Below are 20,001 nucleotides of genomic sequence, written 5' to 3' on the forward strand. Positions count from 1 at the left end.
TTCAGACATGCTAGAGTGAAACTTTCACTTTCATTACTCCTAGGGTATATACTCGTATTCTTATAATACTACTCATTTACATTTCTATTTACGTTCTCTATTTTATTTACGTTATTTACATTTCTATTTTATTTACACTGTGTTGTGCACTGTCACTTGAAATAACTTATAAAACTATTTTCCATTGTTCACGTATATTTACATTCATTACTTTCACTTGCTGTTTACACATTATTTACACATTATTTACAATTCCACTTGCACTGTTTTACTCAATAGAAAGATCGTAGTCACTCTTTTATCAATTGTCAGCCCTTTACCTCTTTCCACACGAGGTTTAGTAGGGGGTAAAGGTCACAGAGCCATTTGCATGGGGGTGAAAAAAGGCCTTGAAGTCAGCAAGATGAAACATACGTCCTCTCACTTCGGAAGATGAGAGTACACTGCTAACGCAGGGCCAGCCAGCCTAGAGGCCTGCTTTAGGGGTTATTCAGAGTTACCAATATTACTTCTTGAAACAGCTAAGTCTAGCACTGATATGATTGGCAGGAAATCTAGACAATACATTATAAATTTGGTAGTTCTAGGTGAATGTAAATATCATTTAGGCTGCTCCCTTCCCTCCTTACATGTATATTTATAACGAAAATAGATTAGAGGCCTACTTAGGAGATATATAATCAGAGCTACCAATGTTAAATCTTGAAACAGCTTTGTGTAGCACTGATATGATTGGCAGGAAATCTAGACAATACATTATAAATTAGGTAGTTCCAGGTGAATGTAAATATCACTTAGGCTTCTCCCTTCTCTCCTTACATGTATATTTATTACGAAAATAGATTATACGGCATATTTCAAGGGGAAAAAAACAGCGAAAATTAGCGAACGAGTGCACGTGAGGTGTTGTCAGGTGATAATTAGCCAATTCCAGGTGTATGGCACTCTCACTTACCTGATTTCTTTCTTGTATATATTATTTGGTATAAGAATACGACATAGGGCTTATTTCAATGGATGAAATCAGTGAAAAATTCCAGGGAAGATTTACTTAGCGTAGCATGGCCGGGCAGGCGAGAGGATAGGGTAATGGAGGGGGGGTAGGGAGGGGAGTCAAGAACGGGGAGAAATGGCTAAATTGTCAACAATGGATGGGAGTACAGATGAGATTAGGAGTGCTGACTAGTGTTGGACATTGTCAGTACTGATAGATGATACAAGCCCCCACTTGAAAGCCCGGGTGAATTCAAAATAACACAGAATCACAAAAGCGACGCCCCGCGGTATGATCCTTTGCTCCCAAGCGTCACGAAAGTGATGCCCCGCGGTTAAGGGGTTAATGTTTTGGTCAGTCAGCTGATCTGTGTCTACTTGGCCGAGCTTTTTTTCGTTCGATCTGCACCGCATGGTATTGCCCAAGAAGACACAAGGCTGATCTCCCTCCCGTTTTTTGTGCCTATTGTTACGTGTAATACATGCATTGACTGATTGCTTGATTGTGTGCGTGTGTAGAGTGGGGAAAAATGGGGAAAAGTGAGGTGAAAAGGGGGACTTTGGGCGAACGTCCAGAACCAAATGCCATTTTTCCTGTAAGTTTAGTTATTTGTATGGTACGATTTTCTATGGCACGGGCTTGATCCACAACCAATTAGCTGCGCCTTAGGCGACTTGACTGTATCTACCTTTACACAAGCACCCATTACTTTTAGGTCTTAGTTCCACTACTTTCAATTGTGACTCATGCCATGCAAAGTCTGTCAAAAATTAACATGAGCAGCAACACACCTTCCTTAAACCCTCCTGCAGTGTACATACTCCTGGGGTAGGGAGAGAAAGATTATTACACTCATATTCCCTGTATACCAACAGGCAATGTGAGAAAGTGATCTCATAACCCATTAAATCTCCCCCATGATTAGAGGAAACTCAGTTCACCACAAGTTCTGTATTGCTTTCTATATGAGTAAGGGTAATTAGTCCATCTATCCATCCATCATCCAATTCTACTTTGCCCCATAAGGAGCGTAGGAGCCCGGGTACTCACAATAATCGTCAATCAGTTCAGGTGCATCTAAGACTTTCTCTGGTACACTGGGTATGTGCCTGGTTGTGGAAGCTTTGGGTACCACTGGCTTCCCTGCACTGTACAGAACCTTCAGACTATTGGTGTGACCTAAAAAATGATTAAAAGAATATAAATGGTTCACCAATAATATTTAATGTACAGTATCTCTCTAATACTGAACAACAATGTAATTTATAATTAGCAGCTTGCAACAAATCAGACAATATGCAACTTTAAAGCATAGGCAGAGGTAAAAATACCAGAAATGAGCGATGAAATATTACTTTATGCAATAGTTATACACTAAAATTAAGCACAAATCCTAACATTAATCTCTACATTCCCTAACACATATCAATGAATAATTATACAAGTACCTCACCGTTTTCGTTTTCGTTTTCGTTTTTAAAGGCTCCAACATGCTTGCATGTGTCGGCCTTGGTCACCTAATGGCGGCTCTCCACGCTGCACGATCCATTGCAGCTTCCCTGTTCAGTCCCTTAACCCTAAGGTCACACTTAATGGCCTCGTCCCATGTCTTTCTCGGTCTACCCCTCACAACCCCACCCCCAATATTAACACTTCTCACCCTCCTCACCCAATCATCATCCCCCATCCTCTCCACATGTCCAAACCACCTCAATCTACCTCTCCCCATCACAACACCAATACACTCCAGTCCCATCCTACCTCTCAACTCTTCCATTGTAAACCCAGCCCCTCCAGGCCTTGGACGCAGGGACGCACTGCACATCCACCTAATCATTGTCATTTCTGTACGCCTGAGCCGGCGCATATCTTCCTCCTTCACTGCCCAGGTCTCACTGCCATACAGCATTACACTCCTAACACATGCTGCATACAAAGACCCCTTAGCACGTAGGGAGAGCCCTCTTAATGTCAGGAGAGGCAAGAGCTCCCTGAACTTCTTCCAACCACTTCTCACCCTGGCCACAGAGCTAGCTCCAGCCCCATCTCCAGCACACAACATGTCTCCCAAATAACAAAACTCTTCCACACACTCAAGAGATTCACCAGCAAGTTCAATCCTTTCACGTCTGACAATCTCCACCTGCTCACCCCAGCACGCCGTACACATAAAATCAGCATTATCTCGCAGTCTACCTCTGATACCACTACATCTCTTATGCACCCATTTATCACACACACCACACAAGATGGAATTACTTCCCACACCCTTGTGGCAAACTGCACATGGCCACTCTCCCTCGTCTTTGACAGTACCGCCACCAACCCTAGATATCATCACTTTTGTTTTATCTGCATTTACCCTTAAACCCTTTTGCCCCATACCATCTCTCCACTTCCTAAACCTTTCCTCCGCCTCCCTTTCATTCTCTGCAATCAACACCAAATCATCAGCATACAACAACTCCCACGGGAGTCCGTTTCTAAAGTCACGTGAAAGGGCTTCAAGTACCATGATAAACAACATGGGACTCAAGACTGACCCCTGATGCACACCAACATTCACGGAAAACTCATCACTCAAATCTCCATTCACTCTCACCTGGGTGTGAGCACCCACATACATGGCCATAACCACCCTAACCAGCCACTCCTCCAAGCCAAGCTTTCTCATTGCCCACTTCACCACCTCTCTAGGGACTCTGTCAAAGGCCTTTTCCAAATCAACAAAAACAAAATAAAGATCCCTTCTCCTACCAACATATTTTTCCTGAAGCTGTCGAACAATGAATATGGCATCAGTGGTCCCCCTACCTGGCATGAACCCGAACTGCATCTCATCAATATTCACTCTTTCTCTAATCATACCTTCTAAAACTCTCTCCATTACCTTCATTATCTGATCTAAAAGCTTTATACCTCTATAATTTCCTCTTTCCAGGGCATCACCCTTCCCTTTATACACATTTACAATTACACTCTTCAGCCAATCATCTGGGACAACACACTCATAAATAATCCTATTTATCAGGCCAGTGACTAAACTCACCCCTATATCACCTGAGGCCTTCAACATTTCGGCAGTCAACCCAGACACACCTGCTGCCTTCCCCACCCTCATCCTGCCTATTGCCTCACTCACAGTAGCAGTATCAATCAAAGGCCTCCTAACATTAATCTTTACATTCCCTAATACATACCAATGAATAATTATACATGTACCTCACCTTCTTTTGCCTGGGGTGCTTTACTCTTGAATGAGAGGATTCTTGATTCCTGCTGCTTGCCATCATTTAAATTCTCAGTCATTTTCTCTTGATATACTTTCTGTAAATGCAATAATAAACTTTAGCTTAATTCAGCTGTCTAATATAAAGTGCATAACTAAATCTTCCTATGATATTGTGACTGGGAGATGGACCAAATAATTTTCAATAAATATAAAGTACTATCTATAAAAAATATCACAACTGCACTCCTCAGGAATAACCCAAGTCTGTCTAATAAAGTGCTAAGGCATTTTCCAAGCCAGGATGATCTGAATGAAATGCTTCTGCTTGTCATCAGCAGACCCAGGTTCAGTTTCTGCAAGGTACAACTGAGACACTGTGTTACATGTGAACTCATGTGTAACTGTTTAGACAGTTATCAATAAATTTTTTGCAAAAGCAGAAGCCCCATAATTTTGAAGAATAATCACCATTCATTGTACAATGGAAAGTAGATAATGACTAGGAATACATTTTACCCATTCAACATCCAACCCTTTACTGCCATCAGGAACATAGGGGTCTAAGGCTAAGTTGGCCAGTCTAGACACTGAAGCAAATGACCAGTAACTATAATCCCTGAGCGATATGTGAGCAGTAAATTTTATCCACCCCAAATGGGCCACATCTAGTTGATGCATCTTAACCCACTTGACCACAAGGTGTTCATTTAGGCATATTGTAACCAGCCAGTGAATCAAAAGATCTTCTGGGCTACAAGAAATCATTTGGCATGACACTCAGTGTATAGTTATGGGGCTGCTAGCTTGATAAGTAGCCATATAATCATCATTATCTGGTAGGAAACATTTTGCCACAAGTGCATAAAGGCAAACTCCAAATTAAAGCTAACATTGTTCCAAATCTTATTACCCATTTAATTTTTTTTTTTCCATCTTCCAGCAACTACCAGTAAGTAATTAGCTGGCTATGATAACAGACCATCAGTCTACCAGTCCAAAGAAAACATCAGCTATAATTTGGCCAACTTTCAGAGGATGCATTGTATCATTTGAATGACAGACCAACTGATCAAACTTCATCGATCTACATCTAGTTCTACCATATGTAATCTCCTTAACCCCTACAGAACACCTGAAATGCTAATATTCACTTAACTTACTGCTAAATGATTATATTCAGTCAAGTGAAGCATCAACCCGTTCAGGTTAAACTCCAATTTTATCTTATATAAACCTACACAATATCTGGGACACAAAAAGATATAATTCTGGGAACTCTATCAAGCCTCATTATCTTATGCATTCAATTACCACATGACAATTTCTTAGCTTGGCATATCTACAGTTAATAAAGAATGCAGTAAGGCAACCTTAAGGATCTGAGAAACAGTTCTACATGACAGTTTATGGTTAAAAGGAGTTAAATGTTAATGTTTAGTATGATAAGGATGTTTAACAAAATCAACACTAGAAGTTGGTATAAAAAAAAAAAAAAAAAAAAAAAAAAAAGGCTAGAAATAATCACACATACAGTATTGCAAATGTTAAATTTTACTAAATCAAAAGACTATATGAAATTTAAACTAAAGAGTACTATACTAGTAAGGAAATATAACACACCGGTTCAACAAGTACTATATGCAAAAGCTTAGATTAAGGAGTACTGTTACTTGTAAGGCAATAAACCCAATAGTTCAGCAAGTACTGTATGACAGACAGAAACATGGGGAGGTGAGGAAAACCTGTTGAAGTGTAAGCTCATCTTCCTCCGCATTCTTCTCTCCTCCTGATGCCTCCATACTGGTAACGAGGAGGTGATGAGACCTCTCCATGTCCGTAGTGCTGCGATTGGGGATAAATCTGAAAAGGTGGCATGTATTTCACAGCTCTCTATGGAGTGGTGCCAGTGCCAAACAATGGAAAGCATTTCCAAAGCACTTACATTATCATATCATACAAGCAATTATTTATCTTCCTTAGGTGAGGGGGAGAGGGTGGGGAGAAATTTACGATGAACGGTGATGATGGCATACTCAAATAGTTTTGCCTTGGTATTATCAAAACAGTGCAATTCACATACAACACAAATATGATATTTCTGCATGTAAAATACTTAAGTTATATTAACTGAGACATGAATCAGCTATTCAGCTCATCATCATCATCCCAACCACCATTCTGAATTAAAAGATGGGAAGAGGTGGAACTCAGACACAAAAATAGAAAGACCTTAATAGCTGAATTATCAAACAGCATGCCTAATGAAATGGGACAAAACTATTCACATTTTGTTTTGTTTATAAAGGCTCCAACATGCTTGCATGTGTCGACGTAGGTCACCTAATGGTAGCTCTCCATGCCGCTCGATCTATGGCAGCTTCCCTGTTAAGTCCTTTATTCTTGAAGTCACACTCTATGACCTCATCCCAGGTCTTTTTCAGTCTGCCTCTGGCAATCCTACCCCCAACGTTCACACTTCTCACTTTCTGCACACACTTGTCATCCCCCATCCTCTTCACATGCCCAAACCACAGCATTCCAAATTCTGGCTCCACCTTACCAGCTAAATCATCTACACATTCTAAAAAAAATTTCCTTTTTAGATGAACTTCACATACACCTGTGGTAGTCATTTTATTAGTTCAATTATAGGGTATAATTGTAGTTACTTTTTTTGCTGACAGAGTCTGCACTGTATTTGAGTGATGTCACAATTCTTGATATTCTAAGTGTAAATAAGTGTCGCAGATGAGTGAATTTCTTTGGAAGAAATGGCGTCTTTAAGAAACAAAAGACCAGGTTATTATTTTTTTTTATTTTTTATTATTTTTTTTAAATGCATGAAAAAAGGAAAGAAAGTCCAAATGCCAGTAAGATTATTCTCTTAAAAAAAAACAACAAAAACAAGATAACAGAGAGCCAAATTTAAGAACTGTTATTCTGCGATGCCTGGACGCAGCATTTGAAAGACTGGAGGTCACAGGCAGTAAGAAATAATGAAAGGAAGACAATTCCAGAGCTGACCTGCTGCATACATGAAGGATTGGGAATAACAGTTACCTGTAACTCTTGCATTAGAGAGCTGGACAGAAAAGGAATGAGAGTTTGTTGCTAGATAGGTGCGACACACCCGCTGTAATGATGGAGGGATGCAAGCAGACAGTTCAGAGGAGAAATGACCATTAAAGCAGCGATAGAAAGAGATAAAGAGGTCACAGTGCAATGAAGAGACAGAGGTTGAAGGAAGCCAGTAAGAGGAGGAACTTTAATGAGACGGTAAGCTTTTGACTTCACCTTGATAAGAAGGGCTGTAGGTGGGGAGCCTCCCCACATATGAGAGTTGTACTCTACACAGGAGCGAATAAAACCCATGTATAAAGTCAGCAATTGTGCAGAAGGCACAGTGTCGGCTTAGCACACCTTATCTCTTAGAAGCAGATTTTACGAGAGGTAATAAGCTCTTTCCGAGATAAATCCTGAGAGAATGAAATCCCAGGTACGTTTAAAGATCATGCAAGATTGAGTTGGATCGTTTCGTTTTTGAAGGCTCCAGCATGCTTGCATGCATCAGTCTTGGTCACTTAATGGCAGCTCTCCATGCTGCTCAATCTCTGGCAGCCTCCCTGTTCGGTCCCTTAACCCTGAGGTCACACTTAATGACCTCGTCCCAAGTCTCTTTTGGTCTACCCCTTGCAGTTCCACCCCTAATATTAATGCTTCTCACTTTCTGCACCCAATTATCATCCCCCATCCTCTCCACATGCCCAAACCATCTCAATCTACCTCTCCTCATCACAACACCAACACACTCCAGTCCCATCCTACCTCTCAACACTTTCATCGTAAACCTAGCCCCCCCAGGCCTTGCACTCAGGGACACACTGCACATCCACCTAATTACTGTCATATCTGTATGTCTGAGCCTGCGAATATCATTATCCTCTTCCTTTACTGCCCAGGTCTCACTACCATACAGCATTACACTCCTAACATAAGCTGCATACAAATATCACTTAGCATGTTGAGAGAGCCTCTTCCAACCACTCCTCACTCTAGCCACAAGGCTAGCTCCAGCCCCACCTCCAGCATATAACATATTTCCCAAATAACAAAACTCTATCACACACTCAAGAGACTCACCAGCAAGTTCAATCCTTTCACGCCTGATAATCTCCACCTGCTCTCCTCAACACACGCACACATAAAATCAGCATTATCTTGCTGCCTACCTCTAATACCACTACTGCTCTTATGCACCCACGTATCACTATCACTGCACACGATGGAATTACTTCCCATGCCCTTGAAGCAGACATGCACATGGCCACTCTCCCTCTTCTTCGACAGTATCACCACCAACCCTAGATATCATCACTTTTGTTTTATCTGCATTTACTCTTAAGCCCTTGTGCCCCATACCATCTCTCCACCTCCTAAATCTTTCTTCTGCTCCCTTTCATTCCCTGCAATCAACACCAAATCATCATCATACAGCATCTCCCACGGGAGTCCATTTCTGAAGTCATGTCAGAGGGCTTCAAGTACCATGATAAACAACAAGGGACTCAAAACTGATCCCTGATGCAAACCAACATTAACGGAATACTCATCACTCAAATCCCCATTGGCTCTTACATGAATGTGAGCATCCACATACATGGCCATAACCGCCCTAACCAGCCACTCCTCAATCCCAAGCTTTCTCAATGCCCACGTCACCACCTCTCCAGGAACTGTGTCAAAGGCCTTCTCCAAATCAACAAAAACAAAGTACAGTTCCCTTTTCTTTCCTATATATTTTCCCTGAAGCTGCTGAACAATGAATATGGCATCAGTGGTCCCTTTGCCTGGCATAAATCCAAAATGTATCTCATCAATATTCATTCTTTCTGTAATCATACCTTCCAGAACTCTCTCCATTACCTTCATTATCTGATCTAAAAGCTTTGTACCTCTATAATTTCCTTTTTCCAGGGCATCACCCTTCCCCTAGTACACATTTACAATTACACTCTTCGGCCAATCATCTGGGACAACACACTCGTGTATAATCATATACTGTATATCATGTCAGTGACCAAGCTCACTCCTGTATCTCCTGAGGCCTTCAACATTTCAGCAGTCAACCCAGACGCACCTGCTGCCTTCCCCACCAGCACCCTGCCTTTCCACACAATATTGTTAAAAATTAGGGGATACTCCTGCAGAAGATTTTGAAGGGTTGAAAGATATGAGAGTTTTAGAAGGATTAAGAACAACTATTGTTATTATTACCCAGCATAAAGCAGCTTAAAAAAAAAAAAAAAGGAGGAGCATGTAAACTCTGGCTTTATCCATCCATCCTGGTGGTACATGGGGGCACCCATAATCCACCCACTTGATGCGATGCTGCCTACTTCTTCCTTCACATCCATCATTCTTTTCTGTGTCTACCCTGCTCTCTTCCAGTATGACTTTCATGTTACTATTATTTCGCTTCTTTCTAATCCACGAGACTCTACACCCAGTGACAAGCCAAATGGTTTCGTGAAACCTACGGAACTATTTACAACACTGGGTGGTAACCATAAAACCAAATAAAGGGGTGATGTGGAGCATTCTAGGAATCCCCTGTTAACCTGCTGGAGATTCAAATTTGGCATTCATTCAGGAACCAAACCTCCATACTAATCTCCGTGCCTTGCTGTGGGGAGGCACTATCTGTTGGAAAGGAACATCGGTTCACTGTACTGTACAGGATGGCCATGGAGGAGCAATTGCTTTCCTGCTGTTGATGGGTCTGTCTGACTGGACAGATCAGGGTTGAACAACAACAACAATAACAAACAAAACCATCCATTTAATTTAATCAGTTATAAGTTCCTTCATTTCCTCATCTTCCACATCTCTCTTTCTTAAATACTCATTTACCATACCCTTCTGCCTCCTCCTTGGCCTACCATGTCTCCTCCCACCTTCAAAATACTTATACAGAACCTTTTCACCAACCTATCTATAGCTTATTCTCCATGCAACCATACCACCAAAAAACACTCTTCTCAACCTTTTTATCAACAAATTTCCTTGCTCCAAAACCTTCACTCTTCTCCATGTAGGCCTACTGTACATACTCTCATTCAGTCTATTCATTCATCAGTCACTAATCAGTAAAACAGTCTAACCACATGTTAATAAATTCTATTTATCATTCATCCTTTAGATATCTTATACATTCTTACTTTTATTCATTGACTATAATCATCTTAAATGTCAGGACCAATCTGCTTAGCCCCAGGCTCCTACGCTCCCCGTAGGGCAATGTAGGATTGGATGATGGATGGATGGATGGACTATAATGGTTCTACTCTTATTTCTAAAACTATTTTCAATTTTCAGTCAAGCTCATGTGTTTTTAAATTTTCCTATCCATCATCCAATCCTACGTTGCCCCATGAGGAGCACAGGAGCCCAGGGCTAGGCAGTTGGTCCTGACATTTAAGATGAGAGTGACCAACCTCACTCATCCCTGAGTGGCATTACATGAGCAATAAACCCCAACCATCCCTTGGATATAAACCTTCACCGGCTCAATCCGATTGGAGCACAATAATTACCCACTAAACCACCAGGCGCCAAGATTTGGTTATATGGTTACCAACCAGCGTAGTAAATGGTTTCCTGGTGTACAGGAAACCACTTGGCTTGTCACTCAGTGTAGAGTCACCCATAGGCAGAAGAAAGAGGAAAGAATGAAGGAATGAAAGACAGACGAGGGAGTGTAAAGTCACCCGTAGGCGGAAGGACGAGGAAAGAATGAAGGAAAGAAAGATAGAAGAAGATGGAAGGAAAGAAGGATGGAGGAGAGGACAGGGCAGACAACCGAGAGCAGCACTACATTGAGTGAGTGGATGGTGAGTGCCCCCACCTACCACCATACATATAACTTAATCATAAATAATCTCTCTACTCATCCTGTAAAAAAATGTGGTGCAACACATTAATCACTTGATTATCCGGACAGCCATTACCCATACGCGGTGATCTGGCTGTTCAAAATAATTCACATATTCATTTCATAATATCCGTACAAAATACTTGTGTCCATTCAAAAATTACAGCTGCGAAAAAATTTCCACATAGACAGGCGAGAATAGCCCAGTAGCACCACCGTGTCTGACTGGTTAGTTTACACAGCATCTGCCAGGGACTCCCTCACTCTATCTCAGTTCCCGTACAGCAACTGCGTGGTGAGTAGCTTGTCCCAAACACTTGTTATGGCGGAGCACATGGTAGCTTTTGTGGTTGTTTCCTACCTGCTTTAGGCCTTGCTGTTCCTTGCATGCCTCTTCCTAGGGTGTGTGAGGATGGCCCCTTCACCAAGGAAAAGAAAGAGGGTAAAGATGACTCTGGAGAAGCAGGAGATCCTGGGTAAGACTGATGAGGGATGGTTGACTTGTGAGTGTTGGCTTTGCTTTTATTCTAGCTTACTGTACTGTACCCCGATTTCATTCTATTTTACCATGATTTCATTCCATTCTACCATTATGTCTTGTGTACCCACTGCATTTTTCTTATGTAGCAGGTTTTTTCCATGTTTTCATGTCACTGTAGGGTATGGCCTGCAGTGGTGATTGCCCATCTGTGGTTGATGGCTCTACTTGACCATGGTAACTGCTCGGCTGTGGTTTATTGGTCTGCCTGACCAGACAGTAGTTTTAAACAACAGGAACAAGTATTGTGTGATGTACTGTAGTGGCCTTTTATACAGGCTTTCAAAGTTAGGTTATGTATGAATGGGGGCCAGGGGAGAAGTCCATTATCTGGATGGAGCCATTATCTGGGCATGCCTTTGGCTCTATTACGTTGGACAATTGAGGGATTACTGTATTTCTGTAAAACAATAAATAGTTCTGTACTCTTGCATCACTACAGCACAAGCAGTATAGAACTGTGATACACTTAAGAAATAACTGAGAGCAATGCAAATGAAATATTCTTACCTGTCCTGCTGGTTAAATGGTGTGGAGGGAGTCTTACGTCCTGGGGTCTTCTGCCCTGCCCCACGAACTGACAGCTTGGGGGCAGCACGGCCTGGCGATTTGTTGCGAGCTGCCGGAACACCACCATTATGACAAAATATAAACATTGCAGTGATGAAACAAAGAAACATTAGTGGTTACAATCATCCTAGTTTTAAAGAGTAATGTACATCTCAAACTGGGAGCCACAGGCCCCTTGGGGGCCATGGCAGGCTAGTGTAAATAGTAAATCAGAGTGAGTCTGTGAAATGGCACTTAGAGTCCTCTAGCCATTTACCACAACATATTTATGTAAATCTGGTTTCTCTACCTTTCTGAACATAAAAAGTAAAAGCCGAAACCAGCTGGATGTGGACCCAGATTTGAGATGTGCACTATCAATTACTCAACTTTGAATCAGTCGGCCACCTGAAAGCAAACAGTGTCATCCATCCCACTGATATGTAACAGAATATGCATTCTGACTGATAGCTGTAAGCATTAAAATAAATGGAGAACACCCAAACAATTTTTTTCAACATTATTTGTAAAGGGCATGAGCGAAAACTGAAGGGGGGGGCCATAAGGATGTTAATATCCCTACAAGTGGGAAATGAAGTGAAAAAGTTTGAGAAACACTGCTCTAGCCACATTATGCTACGTCACTTAGTTACTGAGGCACACAAGCTTGAGTGAATGTGTGTCTAGTGTACCTGAAGATTTTTTGCAAGTTGAACAAGAACGATCTTGAAGAGTGATGTGTTTGCTTGAAATTCTGTTTCAAATTGGAAATGTCATAACAGGTGAAGAAAAGTGGGTATATGACTAAGATGGCAGTCATTGCAGTGGGTTGGAATACTGTCACCATGACCAAAGAATCCATTTAAAAGTTACTTAAATGTGAAAGTGAAGTAGACTGGAAGGCTGTCATTCATTGTTAGTTTGTTCCATGTGGCCAGATGGTCAATAGAGTTTTACTTGGATGTTCTGAAGCACTTGAAGAAGGCAATGAGAAGAGGCTTGAGATGTGGACAAACAAAACCTGGGTGCTGCACCACGACAATGCACCTGCTCACGCGTCACTCCTCACCCATGACTTTTTGGCACAGCATGGTTTGAAACAGGGATGTGTCATGTCTCCATGGTTGTTCAATCTGTACATGGATGGGGTAATAAAAGAGGTACAAGGTAGGGTAGTGGATGTTGGAGTGGCCCTGGTGAGAGAAGATAGTGTTTGGAAACTCCCTGTACTGTTGTTTGCAGATGATACTGTGTTGTTGAGTGAAGATGAAGGGGAGCTGCAAGGCTTGGTGGATGAGTTTGAGAGAGTGTGTAAGAAACGGAACCTAAAGGTGAATGTAGGGAAGAGTAAAGTGATGGTCTTTGAGAGAGGTGAAGTCAGTGAATGTATAGCGAGGTTGGATGGTGAGGAATTGGAAAATGTGAGTACGTTTAAGTATTTGGGTAGTGTGATGAGTAAGGATGGAGGTTTGGAGGGTGAAGTGCTTGAAAGGGTACAGCAGGGAAGAAAGGTTGCTGGTTCCTTGAAAGCAGTGATAAGAAACAGGGAAGTGAGCATGGAAGTAAAAAAGTTACTACATGACAGTATTGTGATACCAACTCTAACGTACGGAAGTGAAGCTTGGACGTTGTTGGAAGGACACAAGTCAAGAGTGAGAGCAGTGGAAATGAGTTATTTAAGAGGAGCTTGTGGAGTCACGTGGAGAGACAGGCTGACGAATGAGGATATAAAGGTGCGTTGTGGTGTTGATGTGGATGTGATAGGAAGCGTTGTGAGGAACACACTGAGGTGGTTTGGCCATGTGGAGAGGATGGAGGGTGAAAGACTGACGAAGAGAGTGTATGTGAGTGAGGTGGAGGGTGGAAGAGGGAGGGGGAGACCGAGGATGAGATGGAGGGATGGGGTGGAGAGGTATATGAGAGAGGGGGGTGTGAGTTGGGAGCAGGGTAGTGAAATGGCGGGGGACAGGGCGACTTGGAGGCGATTTGTTTGTGGCCATCCCAAACGGGATTGAGGCGTCTGGCAATAGATAGATAGATAGATGAGATGATTAACGTTCCCCAACCACCCTACTCTCTGGATCTGGTCCCTGCAGACTCTTTGGTTCCCAAAGTTGAAATCCACCCTGAAAGACTGCTGATTTCTGACAATATATGAGATAGAAGAAAATTCGCCATGTGCACTAAACAATCATTCACTTAAGCATGTGTACCTCGATGACTAAGTGACATGGTGTGACATTACATAAGCAATAAACCCCAACCACCCCTTGGATATAAGCAATATTATAATTAATAATAACAATTCAAAGTATACTACAACTGCAAACTATCTATTTATCTATCTATTGCCAGACGCCTCAATCCCGTTTGGGGTGGCCACAAACAAATCGCCTCCAAGTCGCCCTGTCCCCCGCCATTTCACTGCCCCGCTCCCAACTCACACCCCCCTCTCTTATATACCTCTCCACCCCATCCCTCCATCTCATCCTCGGCCTCCCCCTCCCTCTTCCCCCCTCCACCTCACTCACATACACTCTCTTCGTCAGTCTTTCGCCCTCCATCCTCTCCACATGGCCAAACCACCTCAGTGTGTTCTTCATAACGCTTCCTATCATATCCACATCCACACCACAACACTCCTTTATATCCTCATTCGTCAGCCTGTTTCTCCACGTGACTCCACAGGCTCCTCTTAAATAACTCATTTCCACTGCTCTCACTCTTGACTTGTGTCCTTCCAACAATGTCCAAGCTTCACTTCCGTACGTTAGAGCTGGTATCACAATACTGTCATGTAGTAACTTTTTCACTTCCATGCTCACTTCCCTGTTTCTTATCACTGCTTTCAAGGAACCAGCAACCTTTCTTCCCTGCTGTACCCTTTCAAGCACTTCACCCTCCAAACCTCCATCCTTACTCATCACACTACCCAAATACTTAAATGTACTCACATTTTCCAATTCCTCACCATCTAACCTCGCTGTACATTCACTAACTTCACCTCTCTCAAAGACCATCACTTTACTCTTCCCTACATTCACCTTTAGGTTCCGTTTCTTACACACTCTCTCAAACTCATCCACCAAGCCTTGCAGCTCCCCTTCGTCTTCACTCAACAACACAGTATCATCTGCAAACAACAGTACAGGGAGTTTCCAAACACTATCCTCTCTCACCAGGGCCACTCCAACATCCACTACCCTACCTTGTACCTCTTTTATTACCCCATCCATGTACAGATTGAACAACCATGGAGACATGACACATCCTTGTTTCAAACCAACTTTCAAACTAGCTTGTTCTTAATTTTCAGATGAATCAAGTTTTTTATTAGTTTACTGCTGACAGAATGACTTCAGTATTTAAAATGTCAAGATTATAGAAAGCTAAATCAAAGATATTTGCCCTGACACATTACACAATAACTGCAACAGAACTTGGTGAAGTACATGTACAGTTACTTCTGAGAAATGTATAAGGAATAGATATCAAAGATCAAAACCTGCCAATATGGTAAAAACAGTAAATAGAGTAGTAAAGGACTATACGCCACTTGTCAATAGTTGTGAATACTAACATACTGGTGCTAAGAAAAGTCCTACTGCTGCAGAAAATATGAACTGGACAATGCTACAATAATAAAATGCAAAATTCTTTTAAACTCAATCCTCAAGCTGCTAAAAGCAGAAATATGCAACATTAATAAGATTTAACTGCAATACTTTTTTCCATTTGTACATTTTTGTGATACTGTATTCCAATGCTAGAGGATTTATATGAAAAAATAAATACAAAAATGTACAAAAACTAATTACAAGGGGATTTGCCTCTTCCTGGACTCTTCACTTCAAGAAAGGAGCCACTGCGAGGAGTCTTGCTCCCATCTGATATGCTGGTCTGACCTGTTGGAAGAGGTGGTGATGAGTGAGAAATATGAAAATATAGCTGGAGATGAGCTACTACTTCAATGCAGTCAATCCATATTCCATGGGGAAATGAAAGGTAATGGTACTACAATTACTTCTTTATAGAAAGAAAGAAGAAATGAAGAATAGGTATCAGTACAATAGTTAATCTGTGAGGAAAATGAAAGAATAATGGAGAAATAGTATGGGTACAATAGTCACTCCTCATTCAAAGGTGCTAAATGATGAACTTAATGATGAATTACTACATTTCCATCATTACAGTTACTTGTGTTTTATTATAAAGTTGTTCTAAAGTTATATTTTTTTCTTTGTGTGCATTTAGTTCAACCTGTTTTGCTTAAAAGTAGAATTCTGCCTCCACATATTATGGGGCGGTATACTCAATGGCTTATGAAACTTTCTAATATCTCTTCCTTAATGGTTTATGTCCTAAACAATACCGTATTATTCCCTTGCATGTTATAGCTTTTTAATATCAACACATGTTGCAATAATGACATACAAGAGAATATCTATGTGCCATGTGCAGAAATACATCAGTAACGAAAAGATGCTAGGAAGCCTCCTTCATCAATGAGAACCCAAACAAAACGCAGAAACAGACTAGTAAGGAAAAGATGGTACACAGCCTCCTCAGTAAACCAGAATAAAGGCCAAAAACATCAAGGTCCATATTCTTGTTGCCTTAAGAGGTCTTTTATGGCCTCTTCCTTAGCAATTTATTTTGCATACTCAACCTTCCTACTCACTTGTACAGTATGTGGTATATGTCTATTAAATAGCTAACAGAGACTGCACAAAGAACATGCATGGGATTATTAGCTGGCTTTATGTATGAATAAATTGCTATGAAAAAGGTGTTAGGGCGCTTTCTTAACTGACATGAATACAGTATCAAGAGATGATTGTATACATGTCATCATTATATCCCTCTGCCTCTTCTCGCTGATCCTAATTATCAATAAATAATCCATCTGTTTTGATGATTATGTTGTATTTTCTTATAACAGTACTTTGACATGACAACTTTATATATGAGGCATGAGGTGGAAGGGCAAACCAACCAAAAATGGCAAAATGGACCTATAGGTTCCAACATGTTCCCCTGGCCTCGATTGCATGTTCTTGTTCCCAAAGAAACAAATACAGGGTACTGTATTGGCACTCTTAGCATGGTCAAGAGTCCACAGTCTGGACCTTCAGCAATCAACCTTATTACATTTAGTTGGCCCAACAGACAGTGCTCCCATGCTGGAAGGGTAACTGGGCAAATGCCTCCCAGCAAATGAAGCCTTTCTTCATTTGTACATCTGATTAACATATATAACAGCTAGAATGATGTCCCAAAAATGGCACTTTTTTGGGGGGAGAGGGGTAGGGGAATCCCACACACTTTTCATTTTTTTTTAAAATTATATATCAATAGTCTTGTCATTTCATAGCCTTCAAATGTCTACATACCCCCCATTATCGCATTATAAATAGTGATTATTATCATGACTGTAAATATGTTCACCAATTTTAATCTGAAAGCCTATAAATTTGCCTTTTTGTGTGTGTGTCTGGATTAACAAAGAAAACTGGAGTGGGGATTTAAATCTTTAAATACAAATTTCTCCACACCTTGTTTACAGTTGGTTGCCCCTTCAGCAGAATACTTACGTTATTACAGTGCTACAAATATCAATACTCTTACCTATAATGCTCAACTTTGCATACCATGGAGTTTGCTTTAAAGAGGAAAGGAAAAGTATTAATTAACACTGCATTTGGCTGGTATCTAAATATGAATTAAACCAGTACAGTGAATAACCTGTATGGCATCTCTTAAATTAAATCATCATACAGTACTGAGAAGACCTTTATACAGTGAATGGTAAACAAAGGCTGATTTTGCAGTACTCTTTTACAATATAAGGGACTGCTGAGACAAGCTACTAAGGTTTATACATACATGCATGGATAAGGCCTCCAAAAACATAAATGTACAGCTACCACAAATTGACTTAGGACCTCCCCCCACAAGGTATTAAATAACAAAGAAATTATAGTATATCACAATATTTGTTCATGAAATGCCATTCATTAATATGAAATCATGTTTCCCTTGTTTTTCAGGACCAGTTGGATGCATTTTGGCACGGAATCACTTAGATCTCTAAAGTAATCTAAGGACATTTCTTTGCACTAAACATCTGTCAGTTCAGTCTTGAGGTTCTCCAGATTGGGTGTATTCTCTGCCATGATTTTCTTCATCTTTGCCCAGCAGTTTACTATTGGATTTAGATCCGGACTATTACCAGGCCAGTCAAGGACCTCAATCCAATTATCCTGAAGCCATTTTGTCACCTTTCTTGACTTGTGACATGGAGCTGAATCGTGGATGAAAAAGTTGCCTCCATGAATAGCAAAAATTTTTAAGAAATGATCTTTCACAACTCGAATGTACCGGCCACCATTCATCATCAAGTTCTTAGGAAGAAAGCAGAGGCCTCCCCTTTCCATTTCACCTAAGAAACACCCCCCCATACTATTACTGATTGTGGGTGCTTAACAGTCGGCACCATGTAAGCAGGGTCATATCGACTACAGGAGGCAGGGCGACGAACCTTGGCAGAACGCACCAGGATAACTTGAAATATGCTTTCATCAGAAAACATAACTTTTCTCCACTCATCCGATGTCCAGTGTGCATACTTCTTAGCAAACTGAATGCGCTGCTTCTTCATGCGGTCAGTGAGAAGCTGTTTCTTGACTGCAGTGCGGCTTAACAAGCCCAGCTCCTTCTGCAAGCGGTGTTGGGTAGTTCGAATTGAGATGTAACTGCTGGGGATACATTCTCTTCAATTCTGCTGGTGTCAGTCAAGGATTCTTGATACTTCCCTCTTCAGAAGCATATCTGTACCTCTGGATGTCATCCTCTTCTTTCCACCACCATGCTTGTGCATCAGGTGGCAGGCCGCGTGCTGCAGCAAGAATCTTCATGACAGTCGACTTTGTGCGTCCAGTACATTCACAAATCGTGTTGATAGGGACATTATCCTGCCTCCACACAATGATACGGACCCTCTCAATCCTTGTGCAGTACTTTCCAGGCATGATAACTCGACTCTAGGAAAACAACAGGGCAAACAGTAATGCATACGAAAAAAGAGGGAGGTGCAAGCTCAGGGCGACGGGAACATATACTCCCACTCTTGCTTCTGGGCAAGCACTGAAGTGCTGAGTGTTTCACCACCTCCCGGCAACACCAGAGGAGTTGCCCATTACTTCTTGCCAAAAAAAATTCACATGGTAGAGGTGGAAACACAAAGCAGACAGACAACTCTCCCATAGCAATTCTGTGTGTAGGTCCTTAGTCAATCTGCAGTGGGTGTACTGTAAATGATATATTTTCTTCTCAAACACTGTAACTTTACATTTACTAACATTTCCTATTTAGATCCCTCCTCCTACATATGTTATCAAATCCAAATATAGTGTTCTTTAAGTTGTCTTATACTGTACTTTCTACCACAAGGTCTCTGGCAGTCACAATATACAGTATATGTCTGCCATTCTTCAAAACTGAAGGTCAATCCAACTGGGAAGTGAACACTTAAGAGATTATTTCCTTATACAGTATGTGTTATATACTTGTGCTTGCTGACGTACCCCTGATAATGTACAGTACGCAGATTCTCAATGCCACTCGAACAGTATTATATATGCACTTCCCAACCTGTGCTTCAAATACTTCATACACCAATACCAATAAATGCAGTACTGGAAGGGGGAAGGATCACTTTCCTCTGACAGAAAGTGACATCCCTCAAGTGAACAATA

The 20,001-nt window shown here is 41.3% G+C and overlaps 1 protein-coding gene across 1 annotated transcript in view; it reads right to left on the reverse strand.

Annotated features, from left to right (window-relative positions):
* fzy (cell division cycle 20 protein fzy) overlaps positions 1 to 20,001 on the reverse strand; it is a 45,882-nt gene that overhangs the window by 18,826 nt on the left and 7,055 nt on the right. Inside the window, exons 3-7 of the mRNA XM_080274778.1 lie at positions 16,063 to 16,149; positions 12,206 to 12,314; positions 5,969 to 6,086; positions 4,222 to 4,321; positions 2,045 to 2,173 (exon numbers count right to left, since the gene is read on the reverse strand). Coding sequence (XP_080130904.1) covers positions 2,045 to 2,173; positions 4,222 to 4,321; positions 5,969 to 6,086; positions 12,206 to 12,314; positions 16,063 to 16,149 — 543 coding nt within the window. The remainder of the gene's footprint in view (positions 1 to 2,044; positions 2,174 to 4,221; positions 4,322 to 5,968; positions 6,087 to 12,205; positions 12,315 to 16,062; positions 16,150 to 20,001) is intronic.

Source organism: Coenobita brevimanus, chromosome 59 (assembly GCF_032717465.1).
Source record: "Coenobita brevimanus isolate Jiangsu-jjx chromosome 59, ASM3271746v2, whole genome shotgun sequence".
In the NCBI taxonomy this organism is placed as follows: domain Eukaryota; kingdom Metazoa; phylum Arthropoda; class Malacostraca; order Decapoda; family Coenobitidae; genus Coenobita; species Coenobita brevimanus.